Source organism: Mobula hypostoma, chromosome 21 (genome assembly GCF_963921235.1).
Source record: "Mobula hypostoma chromosome 21, sMobHyp1.1, whole genome shotgun sequence".
Classification (NCBI taxonomy): Eukaryota; Metazoa; Chordata; class Chondrichthyes; order Myliobatiformes; family Myliobatidae; genus Mobula; species Mobula hypostoma.
The window spans coordinates 14,461,474-14,479,884 of record NC_086117.1 but is presented as its reverse complement, the minus strand read 5'-3'; the positions used below and the strand labels follow the sequence as shown (position 1 = coordinate 14,479,884).

Genomic DNA, 18,411 nt, shown 5'->3' with positions numbered 1-18,411 from the left:
TATTTGTGGTGATATTCCCAAGAGCAGAGCCTCAGAATACAGGGACGTCCTTCTAGAACGAAGATGAGGAGGGATTCCTTTAGCCAGAGAGAGGTCAGGGCATGAAGGGATATGGGGAGAAAGCAGGAGATTGGGTCTGACCAGGAAATGGATCAGCCATGATGGAGTGATGGAATGGATTCAATGTTTCCAATGGCCTAATTTTGCTTCTATATCTTATGGCCTTTATGTGCGAGTTATGTGTACTGTGTTGTCCACCCAGATCCAGAGGAACGTAGTTTCGTTTGGTGATAAGCGTATATGTTTGAATGACAATAAACTGAACTTGAACTTCAGCGATCAGTGCAGAGGATAAACCTCGGAAGTGCTGCACGAAGGAGAAAAGAATTTGCACATAGACACACAACTTTCCAGGATGGTAATCATCCAGTAGGGACCGGAGAATAAATCAACCCATTTCACTGACAAGTTGAGTGCTTCAAGTTAAAGTTTTAGAAAGCTTTGTTTTGCCCTGCTGTCCAAATTCATCATCTTCTCCCAACCCCTCACAAAACACACCCACTCACCACGACACAAGACCTTCCGAAGTTGTCCTGAACGAAACATGTCCCAAATTTACAAGGGCAGCTTATTCACCCCAATGTTCTATCCCACCCTTACCCCGTAGAAACCTCCTCCCAACCTGTATCAGCACATCAATAAAGCAGCCATGCCTCACTGCACACAATACTTTTGGACCAGTGATACTGGCCAGACTTGCTCCATCTAACAACCAGCCATAAGTGTCTGAGATTGTGGTGCACAGACAGCAGAAAGGAGGCAGCTCAATGCAACCCAATGACTGGACAGAACTTCATCTCCTGCACAGGCCGTGGCCACAGAGGCATTAAACTGGAAGCTCCCATATTACACATTACAACTGGTCCAAGACTTTTTTTTAAATAATACTTTTTATAAGATTTAGATTTGTACTTTTTAACAAACTCGTGTATCTTTCACACTGACTGGCAGAAAGCGGTAAAGCAGCTAAACTAACAATTTATCACCTTTCTTATTTTTCATTTGCTTAGTATGAGCACATTATCCACATGATGTAATTGTTTTAATTACGCAGCCTATTAACTAATTCATCTCTAAGAAATTTCTTTATCTCATCTATAAACGTGATAGACTTTTCAGAACCGCCATCTTTATTCTTTTGTCTTACACCCCTTAGCATTAATTCCCTTCCTAGCATCATTTCTCAGATCTTTATTTAGTTTGCTTAGTACTTGCATGTTTGTTTGTACTCTAAAATAAACTGAAATCTTGGAATTCAGACTGCTTGCCAGTTTTTGACTTTCAGAAGCCCAAGGGTCAGAAATTAAACAGGGATACAACAGCAACGGTTCTACGGTCAATATTAAACTGCTCAGCCAATGTACATAAAACTCCAAGAATCTGCCACACTCCAGACTTTACCAGACTGGCAGATTTTTCCCACACTACTTGATATTATTTTCGTTAATACTGCTCTTAATTTTTATGATAATAAATTAACCAAGCAATTGGATGCAACACAACTTACATGAGGAATTTACCCTGCAAGATCCAATTTTTCTCCCAGAATTGGAATCCAGAAAGAACAGCAGACAGAGAACAATTTGATGCACATTCCCTAAAGTATTACCGTACGTTTGGGGAAAAAACCTTCACACCCACAATTAACTTCCCAGCATGACTAGTTGTGGAACTGGTTCTAACCTTTCCACACAAAGATCATCCCATTCGATCCGTTGTCCAGGATGAAGCTGTCCTCAGATTGCAACATGTCCTGTTTGAATGGGTTTTCCGCAGACACCAGGGAAATATTGACTTCTCCTGAGGCATTCGAAACCTGAAAGAGAGAAGCCCAAAAAAAAATCTGGTCAGTATCTGTCAAGTACTGCACTCCAGAGAAAGGGAAAGTTAGTTTTATGATGCAGCTTTGCTCCCTCTTTACAGGCCAAGTGAGAACAACTTTGGGTAGGAAGAAACTCTACAGAGACCATCAAAATGTTTTACGAAGGCAATGGCACACATTCCTCGGTGGGTAAGCATAGCAATCAGAGAGTTAGAATGCAGGAGGAATGGGGTTCCAGCGGTTCCATGCTGTTTTCTGTCCTACAACTATGAAGAGAGCCCACTGTAGGAGCAGATAGAGTCATGATGGTCTCACAAGGACGACCACCTGAATGCCATTCTCTCACACCAGAGAGATGGTGGAATACAAAAGCTGTAGGGCTGAAATTTAAAAGGAATGCAGAAGCAAATCAAACATCAATGCTGGTAGACTTAATTAGCTGGTCTGGTTAGTGATCAGAGCCGGGAAGATCCAAGTAAACTCGCATAAGCACCTCGCTCGGCAGCAGAGCCTACCACTAACAAACCTTTCCAACTAGGCATCTGTCCAACGTCAAAACCCCACCCACTCTGCCCAAGATCAACTTTCACATACCAAGTGCAAAGCATGACAAAATGATCTTCATGGTCAATGTGACAGAAATGGTTTAACTGCATTGCAGTGGTTGGGACACAAAATATCCATTATAAACAGTGTGACAGAAATGGTTAAACTCAGAGATTCCTAGACTTTATGACGTGGACCAATATCATGAAGCAAAGGGTCAGTGGACGCCACGTTAGAAACCCCTGGTTTAACTGCATTGCAATGGTTGGGAAATTCTGTTGCTACCGGCAACAGTATTACAGAAGAATGTGAGGTCACTACACAGAGTTGTTTGCTATGCCTCCGCTCTCACTGTGAAATGGAGACACCTCTTTCTCCCTTATTAGGGAGAGAGAGAGAGAGCCTGTGGTATGTCGAATACTGGGTGAACATGTAGTCTTTGGGGTACTGCAAATCTGTGTCTTTGCTGTTGCTTTGCTCATGCTTGAGTGCTCGGTGGCGGGTGCCGATGCTTTTTTGCCGGTGGCAGGAGGGGGGATTATTGCTTGCTGCTGCTTACGCGCAGGAAGGAGGGGAGCTGGGGGGGACTTTGGGGTTCTAACATTTAATTGTCATTCATTCTTTGGGGGCACTCCTCTGTTTTTGTGGATGGTTGTGAAGAAAAAGCATTTCAGGATGTATATTGTATACATTCCTCTGACATTAAATGTACCTTTGAAACCTTTGATTGTCTATATAAAACCTAGAGCACAGGCAATTAATTGAGAAGATCCAGGCAAAGATCTCTAAATTGCCATGCAGCTCAGAGAGTCTGAAGGCTTAGTCACTTGCCAAGAGTAAACAGTCTTGTCTAATGGGTGCTCCAGACTACCAGACTAGACAGATCACCTTGATCTTAGTGTCCCAACCCCGGAGGAATGTTTGAGACAAGGAGCTTCACAGTTCACAGGGGTGATCTACACAGACACATTTGCTTATCCCATTTCCAACAATCTTTAGGCACCTCAAAGAATTGTGCATCACACCTTGTACAATTTAGCCAGTTTTCTGTTGGATACGTCAGCCTTAAGGTCATCGTCTGTGCCTTCGGGCAGATCTGGCTTTGGTCCAAGAATCTTGAAAATAAAACAGAATAGAACTGACAGTCACAAACTGGAAACAAATGAAGCTAGAAGAGCCAATGTTAAAACACAATAGTCATGCCTCTTCATCTCAAATCTTTCCACCAACACAGATATAATGACATGATTTACCAATATCTTTCACCCTGGGGTCTCCACTCTCTGTTCCACAGGGCCCAGCCTTCCACTGAATGAAGGTGCAACCAACCTGGGCACTGTCCGTGGCACAGCTAATAGAGCCACTGCCTCATAGCATCAGAGACCCTGGTTCAATCCCGGCCTTGGGTGATGTCTACATGGAGTTTGTGGGTTTCTTCTCACATTTCAAAGATGTATGTGCCGTTAATTAAGTGCATGTGGGAGAGTGTAAATTGCAACTCTCCTCAGATTGGTGGAAACATCGGAGTTGGGCCAATGCAGGATCAGTGTAAAATGGAGGATGGTCGATGGGCTGAAGGATCTGATTTGTTGCTATATCTTGTTAATATAGAAAAGTTCAAATGGGCACAGCTTAAATGCTGTCTTTAAATTTTCTGATGATACAACCATTGTTGGCAGAATCTCAGATGGTGACGAGAGGGCGTACAGGAGCGAGATATACCAGCTAGTTGAGTGGTGTCGTAGCAACACCCTTGCACTCGATGGCAATAAGATCAAAGAGATGATTGTGCATATCAGAAAGGGTAAGATGAGGGGACACATACCAGGCCTCAGAGGGATCAGAAGTGGAGAGAGTGAGCAATTTCAGGTTCCTGGGTGTTAATATCTCTGAGGACCTAACCTGGTCCTGACAGATTGATGCAGTTACAAAGAAAGGAAGACAGCAGCTGTATTTCATTAGGAGTTTGGGAAGTTCTGATTTCTCACCTAAAACACTCAAATTTCTACAAATGTACCGTGGACAGCATTCTGACTGGCTGTATCATTGGTTTGTATGGAGAGGGGAGTGTTACTGCACAGTATCAAAGTAAGCTGCAGGAAGTTGTAAAATCAGGCAGCTCCATCATGGGCACTAGCCTCAATAGCATCCAAAACATCTTCAAGGAGCGGTGCCTCCAAAAGGCACCCCATCACCCAGGACATGCCCTCTCCTCACTGTTACCATCAATAAGGAGGTACAGAAGCCTGAAGACACACACTCAGCGATTCAGGAACAGCTTCTTCCTCTCTGCCATCAGATTTCTGAATGGACATTGAACCTATGAACACTACCTCGCTACTTTTTATTTCTGTTTTTGCACTACTTCTTTAACTACTTAATATACATATAAACTTTCTAATACAGTTTTTTCCTCTATCATGTATTGCATTGAATTGCTGCCACAGAGTTAACAAATTTCACAACATTTGCCAATGATACTAAACCTGATTCTGATACATGGTAGCAGATAGCACAATTGATTTACAGCACTAGCAATCACTGATTACAGTTCAATTCCCATCATTGTCTGTAAGAGGCTTGTATATTCTCCCTGTGACTGCAAGGGTTTCCTCTGGGTCCTCTGGTTTCCTCCCACCTTCCAAAGACGTACAAATTGGGATTAGTTACATGCTACGTTAGCACCAGGAAGGTGGTGACACTTGCGGGCTGCCTCCAGCACATCCCCGACACAAGCGGCATCTCACTGTATGCTTCAATGTTCCAGTGCACACATGACAAATAGGGTCATCTTTTTACCTGAAAAAATCTGTGACTATAACCTCCGTCAGTCAGCTGGCTGTGGTGACGTCCGCTGGCACTTTGGCAAACCCCACAGAAAAAAATTCATTTTCTTTTTACAATAGTACACAAGGTCTTTCATCTGTCAGAGCCTGATGCTCACCTCGACCAACTTTTCTGACTCCTTTCCTTCCTCCAGCACCCTCACACGGGCACGGCCGCTCCTCTCATTGTCACGAATACCCTTGGCGACGTATGTGGCCTTCAGAAGTTCAAACCTGTTGCACTTGGAGCCACACCACTGCAAGATTTCCTGAAACACAAGGAAATATATCACAAAGTGGCAAGAATCAATGTAACACATTATCCCCCATAGAGCCAATTATATTTTACATGTCACTACACCATCTTTGCCCACGGAGTGCTTGGCTTTCCAAAGGATTAATCATAGAGTTACGTTTGTTTGATTAGGGAGAGAAATTGTCAAATAAGGACAGGGAAGATGAAAGCTCATTCTTCACATCCAGCATTATTCCTGCCATCAGATCCTGCTCAAAGCCTTTCATTACCTTCCAGGACGTGGGTGTCTCTGACAAGGACATGTTGATTTCCCAATTCCACCTACACCAAGGGGCCTCAGGAATGGCTTTCGCTTCTACTAATTTGACAGATTATTCAGAATATTTTGTACTTTGAGAGCAAATTCTTTGCTCAGTGCGTGGTCCAAATAGTAGTCCACTGCCCATCTCAGCTGTCTTCTCAAAGACCAGGTCTTTGCACCACAAGCAAGTTTATTGTTCAGATGGCATTCTTTCTTGTTAAAAACTACAGCACCAGCGATCAGGGCTCAATTTCCACTGTAGGCAGTTTGCACATTTCTCCGTGGTTTCCTCCAGGTGCTCTGGTTTCCTCCCATATTCTAAAGATGTACAAGTTGGGGCAAGTAAGTTGTAGGCATGCTACATTGGCACCGGAAACAAGGTGACACTCACTCCCCAGCACATCCTCGGACTGTGTTGGTCATTGATGCAAATGCCACATGACAGGTCATTTAAACGGGCAACTTACGCCCCAGGCCAGACTGAAATGTTCAGGGTCGGAGGAGAGCGATGGGCCAGTTCAGCTTGCTGCTCTGCAGAGTTTGCTCGTCTCTGTGCTGGACCGAGAACATGACCTGCACTAGCGGACTTCAGGATCGGTTACAGTGACGCCTGGCATTGTGAACTTCAGTTCCAAATGCTATTTGCTAGCTTTTATTGTTTGCATGATTTGTTCTTTTTTCTCTCTGCACAATGTCAGTCGTCTTTTGTTTGTAATGGGTTCCATGTTCCGTGGCTGCCTGTAAGGAACTGAACCTCAAGGCTGTATAAAGTATACATACTTTGAACTTTATGTTTTTGTGTACATGTGACAAATACAGCTAATCTTTAAATCGTTTTCGCTGGGAATTCTGCTTATCCGATGCTAAGTAACTCTGATGCTGCTGGAAGAAAGTTTTCCATTTCATTTGTGCACACTTGACGATAAACCTGACTTTGACGGGCTTTGACAGTTTGGAGTGGATTTCAGGACTGGCTCCAATAACAAATGTTCAGTCCCACAGAACGATCATTGACAACGGAAGCTCAGGTGAGCGCAGACAACAGAAGTGACGACATCAGTGTCGATCCTGAGCTGGTGCTGTCCCCTGCCATATATACACACCTCAGTGGCCATTTTATAAAGTACACCTGCTCGTTAATGCAAATATCTAATCAGCCAATTGCATGGCAGCAACTCAATGCATTAAAGCATGCAGATGTGGTCAAGAGGTTCAGTTATCGTTCATATAAAACATCAGAATTGGGAAGAAATGTGATCTAAGTGACTTTGACTGTGGAATGATGCTGGTGCCAGATGGTGTGGTTTGAGTATCTCAGAAACTGCTGATCTCCTGAGACTTTCATACACAATCTCTAGAGATTAGACAGAATGGTGTGAAAAACAAAGGAAAAAAAAATCATCCAGTGTGTAGCAGTTCTGTATGCAAAAAGAAAAGGCTTATTAATGCGAGAGGTCAGGGGAGAATGGCCAACTGGTTCAAGCTGACAGGAAGGCAGCAGTACCTCAAATAACCAAGCATTACAACAGAGGTGTGCAGAAGAGCATCTCTGAACACACAACACATCGAACCTTGAAGTGGATGGGCTAAAGCAGCAGAAGACCACAAACGTTCACTCAATGGCCACTTTATTTTATTCAGGAGGTACCTAAGAAAGTGGCCACAGTGCTTCACAACTGTATTACACTTGGTTTAATTAGCAGCACCAAGAGTAACAACTGCGGATTCAGCAACTTCCCTTTGAGCTTCAGTGACTTCTTTAACACTGATACAGCAGAGGGCATTAAGCAGGCAGAGTCGCGACTGGTATGGATCCTTTTCACAACTTGGCTATCATACAGGACATGATATTCTGCAGGAGGTGACAGATTCCTGGCCCGGGGATGTCTGTCAGCCACATGGGCTCAGACAGCAGAGAAGATCACCTCCAACAAGACTAAGGCACCAGTGTTAAACAATCCAACAAACGCTAATCCGGAGACAGCTGCCGTGGCCTGGATTCACTTGAAGGCCTCCCCAAGAGGGCAGGCGACGAGGTGGGAAGTTAAAACAAAATCCCTGGCACTAACATTATTACTCAGTCGTTCAGTGCTGTAATCATGGCTTTAAAAGTTAGATTTCTGAACCACTTAGAAATGAGAAGATTGGCATTCATCAGCAAAACTCAGGAAATGTTTCCCCTCTTCCCCAAACTCATTGTCCAATTTACATTATAGCTGTTATCAGGAATGAATCAGTTATTTTGGAAACTATTTCAGACATTTAAGGAATTTTACTGTGCTTGTTAACAATGTTAAGTGATTGCAGCCTGTGTGTTTTTATGTAATGGAAATGCCACAGAACTCAGAGCAAGAGAACTTCCCTCTCCCAGCTGCTACTAGCATACATTTTAACTAACGGTTCACTCCCAGTGTCACATCTACCTTACAAGGAGATTGGGCGGGGTGGGCAGGTTAGGAGGGCATCATTTTATTGGTCTCCCACCCAAAGTGTCACACTGGGATCTTCACCAAGTCTGACACATGGCAGAACCTTCAACCTGAGACAACGCTCCTGGGCAATGTTGGTTCAAGTGCAGGAGTGGGTCAGAGCAAGACATGTGGGTGATTAAAAAGAATGGAGGGCTAAGTGGAAGAGAAGGGCTAGGCTGATCTTAGAGTAGGTTCAAATGTCAGCACAACATTGTGTGCATTTTGTTTTTACAAGAATACTTTTATTACAAATTCAGACCAGTACACTAATGTACAATCAAACAGAAGACCAGACAAATCATAACTAATATACATTAAACTAACACATTCCCATTCTCATCGAGGAAGGCATTTAACCCCCATGGTGCCCAATGGTCCCAAAACACTTCCATGTTACCTGCGGATGCAACTTGTTCGTTTTCCGACAGCTAACCAGGTACCCCTCTGAACATTGCCAGGTGGCCAGAACCCTTCACTGCCCGTCTCCAGGACACATGGATAGCTATCTTAGCCAGCCTAGGAGTAGGTTAACTAGGGCATCCTCCTCTCTCCCGTGCCCCCCCACCTTATTGGATGACCAAGGATGAAGAAGATGGGGCTAAAGTGCAGCCAGAAAGTGAGAAGTAGCCTCTTCAGATGGGCAAGTAGTGAAGGCAGCCTTATACACTCCGGGTACAGACAGTACATAGTCTCTTCCAGCCCACAGAAGCAACAGGCGGCTGGGAATTCAGTGCAGAAATGGAAAAACTTGCTGCAAGGCACTGCTCTATGCAGCACACTCCACCCCAGCTCTTCAACGTGCGAGGAGAGGCCACCCTCGTAAAAAGACCATGTGTTGCCTTGGTTACCAAGGAAATACAAGCAGTAGGCACCATACCCACTCTGCCATTCAGTAAGGGGATGACTTCTTACAAAAATCTCAGCCCCACTTTCCTGAGGTTTTGCTGTTGTTGCTCTGTTGAACATTGTGGGCACACTACGTCAGCAGTGGAAGGCGTGGCAACACTTGCAGCCTGCCCTCTGCACACCCCTGGGTTGTGTTGAACGTTAACACAACAAGGCATTTCACTGCACGATTTGATGTACTGTACATGCGATAAATGATTAATCTGAATCTGAAGAGATAGTTAAAAAGGCCCCATTAAAAAATGCAAGTTCAAGTTTAGACAGGTGAAGAGGATTCCTTGGAAACAGACATGGATTAAATGGACTAGGAATCGGTTCCCTTTCACGGCCCAGTTGCAGAACACAAATACCTACTGTGATGTCTGCTCAGATTTCTTGGCTTGGCTGCCAAACAATGTCCAGTAACCTGTCAGAGTGGCTTGACTTACATCTCCCAGGTCAACGATGAAGCAATCTCCAGAGTTGAAGCTCTCCCAAGACAAGGGGACCTCCGTCGCTCGCACTATCCGGCGGCCCTTCAGATGGAGACATCGCTGCACCGTCACCTCGTTGGGCACCACGTGAGAGAAACCAGACGCAACTCCGCCAGCCTGCAAGGGTTAGATGTGCAGAGAGAGTCAAGGAATCAAAAGTGATGAGTATGGTCAAATGTCAAAAACCCTGAACATCTGTAAACGGCACAGTACAGGCCCTTCGGTCCATGATATTGCACCAACCTTTTAACCTACTCGAAGATCAATCTAACCCTTCTCCTACATAGCCCTCCATTTTTTTAAGCATCTATATGCCTACCTAAGATACAATTGGGGCATTTAAGAGTTTCTACCACCACACCTGGAAGGGTGTTCTATGCACTCACTACTAAGTAATAGCTGACCAAAAGATCAGAAGACACAGGAACTGATCGAGACTTAGCTCTGACATCACCCCTATACTTTTCTCCAATCATTAAGTCCTTCTCTCCCCCGCACCCCCCCCCGACCTCTCCAACCCTCGTAGAAGCCATTTCCACCCTAGGAAAAAGTCTCTGGCCATCCACTGTCTCTGCCCCTCATCATCCTGACACCGCTATCAAGTCACTTCTCATCCTTCTTCACTGCAGAGAGAAAAACCCAAGCATGTTCAAGCTATTCTCAATCTCCATTTAATGGGTCAAGGAAACATCTTACACAGGTGCCATCAAATATCACAATGAATAGCCATCACTACGAACAAAAGTTACTATAATCCATTATACCTGACAAAACCCTCAAACTCTAAAGAAATCGTTTAATTTCTTTAAAGAAATACCCCACAATTCTCTTCAGGTAGAGATTGAAGTTTAAGGAAAAGCACCAAGTATGTGGCAACATGAAACTACTAGATCATGAAACCACTGGATTACCTTTTAAAAAAATACTTTAGCACATCTACAAGGAGCACTGCTACAAGAAAGCAGCATCCATCAACAAGGCAGCCTGCCCATCCTGGCTACGCTCTCCTCCACTGCTCCCTCTATGCTGTGTGGATGCACGGCCACAGAGTAACTGAAATGCTCCCACGCACATAGCCTTTGTTGCCAAGCAGGTGGAATTTTCTTTAATATAATGTTAATGTTAAAATAAGATGGCTGTCATTTTTCCATTACTGTTTTAATGAGGAATTAAGTTCTGATTCAGTACTGCAAACAGCAAGTTAATGAATATAATAATTCAAACAGCAACTACTGTCTAAATATTTTGATTAATCTACAATATCGTGTAGCATTAACTGTCCTTAAGATCTGGCATCTCTTCATAAATTCCTTCAGAAAAGCTGGTTGAACACTGCAGTACGCAAAAGCAAAATTTAACAAGTTACAGTCACAGAATCTTGGTGATACCGTTTGTTGGAATGACAAACTGAAAGATCTGCTTGCATCTACAAGTTCTGACGTTGATTATTAGCTTATTCATTCAAGGTTTGTATGATCACTTGGATAACAGAATTCCTGACAATGAGTTAAGAGAATGGCAAGCTTTTGACCCCTTTGCTATTGCAAATGCAACCAATTTTGAATTTGGAATAGAGAATGTTGTATGATTAACAAAAATAAAGGACAGCTACTATTACGGACTACGACAAAAGAGTTCCCTCAAAAATATTGCAGAAATATGGTGATTTCAATTTGTCATTTCTGAGAAAGTTAAGACTGTTTCAATTAAGATGCTCACTCTTATGTTGAACTATGAGCTTAGAAACAAAGAATCTGAAGAACTGTCAATGCTTGCTGATGTCATTGGAACATTTCAAGCTTCTAGTGCTGACTGTGAATGTGGATTCAGTCTTATGAATTCAATCAAATGTAAAGCCAGCCACAGTCTAAGAGTGGACTATTTGGATGATCTAATGAGGATTAAGATGAATTTTTCATCTGGATGTTAAATTAATCTGGACACAGTGTTTATAGACAATGGATTTGTAATAAAGAAAGATGAGAAAAAGTTTATGAAACGTGAAAGATTTTCTTTGTTGTATTGAATTTCATTATACCAATTAATAAAAAACACGTGATCTTTCTAGTTTTGTTCCAAATATTCCTAGTTTGCATATTATTTTTAAAAAAAGACATATAAGGAGGAGGAGAAGATGGTGGCGTGACGTAGCTGGCGCGGCCACTCTGGTGAATGATATCTGTAATCTGTCAAGTAGGGTGCCGTGCACAATCCTGATTTGATGGAGACAGACGTGAGAGAACGGAGGAACATCTGGAGAAACTTCTGAAATGCCTTTTTCGCTGTCACTGTCACTGTGTGATCCAGAATCTCCGGAGGGGAAGGCCCCGAATCCTCGGCTTTGCTTGTTGCCCAGCGGCCAGGACGGGGGTTGAAGTGCTCGGCAGTGATGGTGCTCGGCGCCAAAGGGCTGGTCGGAGGCGCGAAGTTTTTGGACAGACTCAAAGTCAGCTGTGGTCGGGTGCTTCCAATGCATCAACAGTTGCTGGTGCCTGGAGGTTTATGGCAGGGAGTTTCTCCCTTCTGCCGCCTGCTATCCAGGAATATCGGGAGTCGATCGGAACTTTGAGACTTTTTTTTACCGTTCCCATGGTCTGCTCTTTATCAAATTATGGTATTGCTTTGCACTGCTGTAACTATATGTTATAATTATGTGGTCTTGTCAGTGTTAGTCTTTGGTTTGTCCTGTTTTCTGTGATATCACTCTGGAGGAACATTGTATCATTTCTTAATGCATGCATGCATTTCTAAATGACAATAAACGAGGACTGAGTGTCCTCATCATCTAATCTAAAGTGCTGCACAGTTTTCAGGCTTTGTAAAAATTCTCTGCTGAGAGCAATGGTTGGTCCGTGCAGCTGTAAAGAATATTTAAAGGGAACGGTGGTCAAACTCTCCATTTCAGGTCAAAACTGTCGCCATCCAGGTCATTCTCATTTTCTTTTTTTTTCCACTCTCAGAGAGAGAGACAGAGACAGAGAGAGAAAAAAAAGCTGGTAGCTTCAGCCTGTCACAGCTGAGGCTTGGAACTCTCTTATGCCCACGAGGGTGGGTTAAACATCGGCACGGAGTGCGTCTGTCACTTTGTATAATCCCAAAGGAGTGGGTTTTTTGGGATATCCTGTGGAGACCACTTGTGTGTTAACCCTTGCCTGGTTATGTTGTGTGGTATTCCCTTGAAGACGATATCCCTGTGACAGGTCACTTTCGGTGATAACTCACATGTGGATTTGGAACAAAACAACGGACAAGATCTTCGACGACGATACTTTCGTTTACCTGGGGAATTCGACGTAACCACCTTTTCTCTACATTTCACCCTGGATTACAAATATCTCTTTCCTATCACTTATTCCGTGGGCGACTGAACTTTCCCTACTTTACCATCTTAAAACTTTAAGCTTTATTTCCTCAAGCTTAACTTAGTTTGGGAGCTATATTACACATATATACATATAACACTGTTTATCTCGGTTAAGTTACCATATTATAAGTAGATACTAATAAAGATGGTGGTTTTAACATTAAAACCCGACAGTGTGAAATCTCTTGCTGCTGGTTTATTTCTAAAACGTTACAATTCGTAACACTAGGGACTCACAAAGATTCTACAACTCATGGTCTCAGTATTATTTACTATTATTTGTACAGTTTGTTTTCTTTTGCATATTGGTTGCTTGTCAGTCTGTATAATTTTTCTTCAATTCTATTGCCCTTCTTTATTCTTCAGGTTTGTTTTGCTGCTGCATGGTGTGTTCTGTGATGTTCTGCCAGGCACTGTGGGCGTGCTATGTTGCTACGCCATGAAGACAAAAAAAAACTCTGTGGATAGGTTATTAAACAGCACAAGTCAGGAGATGGATACAAGAAAATTTCCAAGTCACTGAATATCTCTTGGAATGCAGTTAAGTCAATCAAGAAATGGAAAGAATATGGCAAAGCTGTAAATCTGCCTAGAGCAGGCTGTCCTCAAAAACTGAGTGACCGTGCAAGAAGGGGACTAGTGAGGGAGACCAGCAAGCAACCTATGACAACTTTGGAGGAATTATGAGCTTCAGTGGCTGAGATGGGAGAGACTGTGCATACAACGACTGTTGCCCATGTGCTTCATCAGTCACAGCTTTATGATAGAGTGGCAAAGAGAAAGCCACTGTTGAAAAAAAACTGACATGAAATCTCAGCTAGAGTTTGCCAGAAGGCAAGTGGGAGACTCTGAAGTCAGCTGCAAGAAGGCTCTATCGTTTGATGAAACCAAAATTGAGCTTTTTGGCCAACGGACTAACTGCTATGTTTGGCGTAAGCCAAGCACCACATATCATCAAAAACACACCATCCCTACCATGAAGCACAGCAGTGGCTGCATTATGCTGTGGGGATGCTTCACTGCAGCAGGCCCTGGAAGGCTTTTGAAGGTAGAGAGTAAAATGAATGCAGCAAAATACAGAGAAGTCCTGGAGGGAAACCTGATGCAGTCTGCAAGAGACCTGTGATTTGGGAGAAGATTTGATTTCCAGCAAGACGATGACTCCAAGCATAAAGCCAAAGCTACACAGGAATGGCTTAAAAACAAAGTTAATGTCCTGAAGTGTCCAAGTCAGAGTGAAGACCTCAATCCAATTGAGAATTTGTGGCTGAACTTGAAAAGGGCTGTTCCCTCACAATCTGCATGTAATCTGACAGCCTGAGCAGTTTTGTAAAGCAGAATGGGGAAAAATTGCAGTGTCCAGATATGCAAAGCTGATAGAGACCTATCCACACAGACTCAAGGCTGTATTTGCTGCCAAAGGTGCATCTACTAAATACTGACTAGAAGGGGAGGGGGGTGAATACTTACGCAATCAATTATTTTGTGTTTAAATTGGTAATTAATTTAGATCACTTTGTAAAGATCTGTTCCCACTTTGATGCAGTCTTTTTTTTCTTTCGATCAGTGTCAAAAATGCCAAATTAAATCCACTGTGATTCAATGTTGTAAAACAATAAAACATGAAAACTTCGGGGGTGGGGGGGAAATACTTTCGACAGGCACTATACCTTCATCCTGCCCTTGAAGTCCTGCCTCAGTCTGCTGAGTTATCTGGTTTGAGGTTTGGAGTTATCATTAGAGGTCTGAGGTTTGGAGTTATCATTAGAGGTCACATCGGATTGGCGAGAGGCTCCTCCGTCCCAGCGGCGAAGTAACCGGTCACTGCCTGGCACGTTTCTGCTCCGACTCTCCATCGCGCGTCCAGGTGGTAGCCGAGCAGGATTTATCCGGTTCTTGCACCCCTCACTGGGGCTGAACCCTACTCGGCATTTCATAGCACTGCCGTGACTAGCCAAGGAGGTGTCCTGTTAAACTATTCCAGGCAGTCCACCTCTTCCTTGCTGTTGGCTCAGATCTCACGTAAACACAGACACCCTCCCACACTGATCATTCAGCGCCTGCCAGCATCATGGAAATGGGATTTCTAGAGATTAGCTTTTTTTTGTCACAAGCATGTCGAAAATACAGTGAAATATGTAATTTGCGTCAAAACAAATCAGCGAGGATGACGCTGAGCAGTCTTCGTGTTGCTATGCTTCCAGCGCCAGTGTAGCATCCCCACACCCACGAACCCGAAGCCGTACGTCTTTGGAAAGTTAGAGGAGTCCAGAGCACCCAGAGGAAACCCACATGGTCAGAGAGAGTGTACAGCTCCTTATAGACAGTGGCAAAAATTGGCTGCAACGTCGTCTGGCATGGGAGGGGAGGGGAGGGGAGGGGAGGGGCTACTGCACAGGATCGAAGCAAGCTGCAGAGTTGTAGACTTAATCAGCTCCATCATGACACCAGCCTCCATAGCATCCAGGAAGGACGGCATCCATCATTCAGGACTCCCACCACCCAGGGCGTGCCCTCTTCTCATTACTATCATCAGGGAGGAGACACAGGAGCCTAAAGGCACACACTCAATGATTCAGGAACTCTGCCCTCCAATTTCCAAATGGACTTTGAACCCATGAACACTACCTCACTACTTTCTGTATTTCAATTTTTTTGCACTACTTATTTGTAGGCATCTGTTAGTCTCGTGAGACCATGGATTTGCACCATGGAAGGTTTCCAGGGCGCAGGCCTGGGCAAGGTTTATGGTAGACCGGCAGTTGCCCATGCTGCAAGTCTCCCCTGTCCACGCCACCAATGTTGTCCAAGGGAAGGGCGCGAAGGCGGATACAGCTTGGCACCGGTGTCGTCGCAGAGCAATGTGTGGTTAAGTGCCTTGCTCAAGGACACAACACGTTGCCTTGGCTGAGGCTCGAACTAGCAATCTTCAGATCACTAGACCAACACCTTAACCACCTGGCCATGCGCCAACACAACTACTTATTTAATTTAACTATTAAATACATACTGTAATTCACAGGTTTTTTTTCTCCACCATGTATTGCGTTGTACTGCTGCCGCAAAGTTAACAAATTTCACAACATATGTCAGAGATACTAAATCTGATTCGGATTCCTGATCTTACAGCTGGCACTGCTAAGCACCGCTCTAACCTGGGCTCCCCTACTGGTCAGCATGTATGTGTTGGGCCAAACGGCCTGCTTTTATGCTAGACAACTACATCTTCAGAAAACAGCTGGAAAACCTCATCCAACATTTACGGTTGTGAAGTTTAGCAATGCTTGGCATTGCGCCACCCTCCATCGCCCCCCCCAAATCATTTATATCAATTCCGTCAGCACGCCCATGTCTTGCTGTTGAAAAACGTAAAAAGTTCATCGACTTGAACAAGCAACAAAATATCACGGGAAGATTTGTCTTTCAGCAGTTGGCATTGGAAGGTATTCACGGGATCCAAGTGTAGCTCATCGGTAGGGTTTAAGGGAAGGGAGCTTTCCCATAATAATCAAGCTTAGGGGGCCCTCCAGAACAGCTCTAACATGACTGCCATTGTACCTGGGATCCAATCTCTCCCAATCGCATCCTGCCAGCAAACTCTACCACTGGCACAAGGAAATACAGTGACACAACAAAAACAAAAGCAGGCGCTGTAATTCTTTTATTGGTTAATGTCCAATCAAGTTATGTTCACTGACAAATCCTCACCTTGTATTTGATGCCAGACTTGAAGTTGCCCAAGAAGATGTTGGACTCATGGCCCTGCACTTCTCTGTACTGGATAGGCTTCCCCTCAAGGTAGTCATCCAACTGAACCGTGAAGATGGCAGCCGCTCCCATCTCATCTTGGGAACACGAATCTCCTGCTCAGATAAAGATTTTCCACACACAGAGGAAAACACACAAGCAATTAGGACTGAGATCACCCGTTCTTTTTCTGTGAAGTAAATAACTTATTTTAAATTCTGCTGAAACAACCGTCCAAGATATTAACAAACTTGCAAGTAGGAAGAGCAACTCACAAAAAGGCAGATCAGCATCTACTTAGGAAGTTTGGCTCATTACTGAATTAACAAACTTCGACAGTCATAAACAAAAGAATCTCTGCAGATGTTGGAAATCCAAAGCAACAAACAAAATGCTGGAAGAACTCAGCAGGCCAGGCAGCATCCAAGGGAATGAAGAGACAACATTGCGGGCTGAGATCCTTCTTCAGGACTGGAAAGGAAGGGGGAAGACACCAGAATAAAAAGGTGTGGAGGGGCGGAATGAGGATAGCTGGAAGGTGATAGGTAAAGCCAGGTGGGTGGGAAAGGTAAAGGAATCTGATAGCAGAGGACCACAGGAGAAAGGGAAGGAGGAGGGGACCCAGGGGAAGGTGATAGGCAGGTGAGAAGGGGCCAGAGTGGGGAATAGAAGAAGGGGGAGATGGAGGGAAAAGGCATGTTCTACTGAAAGGAGAGATCAATATTCATGCTATGAGGTTGGAGACTACTCATACTGACTATAAGGTGTTGCTCCTCCACTCTGAGGGCGGCCTCATTGTAGCACAAGAGGAGGCAATGGATCCACATGTCAGAACAAGAATAGGAATTAAAATGTTTGACCGCCAGGGAGTCCCACTTTTGACGGATAGAGCGGAGGTGCTAAATGAAGCCATCTCACCAATGTACAGGAGGCCGTATCAGGAGCGCCGGATATAAAAGATGACCCCAGCAGATTTGCAGGTGAAAAGTTGCCTCACCTGGAAGGACTGCTTAGGGCCCCGAATGGAGGTGAGGGAGGAGTGTAGCACTTCGGTTGCCTGCGGGGATAAGTACCAGGAGGGAGATTAGCAGGGAGGGATACAAGGACAAGGGAACTACAGAGGGAGCAAGGGAAGGCAGAGAGTGGGGTGAGGGAGGCAAAGGTGTGTTTGGTGGTAGGACCCCTCTGGAAATGGCAGAAGTTGTACAGAACGATGTGTTGGGTGTGGAGGCTCATGGGGTAGTAGCCAAGGACAAGAGGAGCGGTATCCCTGTTAAGGCAGCGGGAAGATGGGGTAAGCGCAGATGTTTGGGAAATAGAGGAAATGCAGGCGAGGGGCAACATCACTGGTGGAGGAAGGGAAACACCGTTCTTTGAAGAAAGAGAACTCCTCTGATACCCTGGGAAGGAAAACCCACCCTGGGAACAGCTGCAGCAGAGATGAAAGAACTAAGAAAAGGGAATAGCATTTTTACAGGAGATGGGGTGGGAAGAGGTTTAGTTAAGATAGCCGTGGGAATTGGGAGGTTTGTAAATGATGTCGGTGAACAGTTTCACTCCAGAGACAGCGACAGAGATCGAGAGAGGGGAGGCAGGTGTCAGAAGTAGACAACTGAATTTAAGGGCAGGGTGGAAGATGG

The 18,411-nt window shown here is 44.4% G+C and overlaps 1 protein-coding gene across 5 annotated transcripts in view; it reads right to left on the bottom strand.

Annotated features, from left to right (window-relative positions):
• Positions 1-18,411, bottom strand: part of LOC134359804 (gelsolin-like) — a 113,353-nt gene that overhangs the window by 47,209 nt on the left and 47,733 nt on the right. For all 5 annotated transcript variants that reach the window (XM_063073466.1, XM_063073468.1, XM_063073469.1 and 2 more), the window contains 5 exons: positions 16,733-16,887; positions 9,616-9,777; positions 5,373-5,522; positions 3,454-3,543; positions 1,744-1,876 (listed from right to left, as the gene is read on the bottom strand). In XM_063073466.1, the coding sequence (XP_062929536.1) occupies positions 1,744-1,876; positions 3,454-3,543; positions 5,373-5,522; positions 9,616-9,777; positions 16,733-16,887 (690 nt within the window). The remainder of the gene's footprint in view (positions 1-1,743; positions 1,877-3,453; positions 3,544-5,372; positions 5,523-9,615; positions 9,778-16,732; positions 16,888-18,411) is intronic.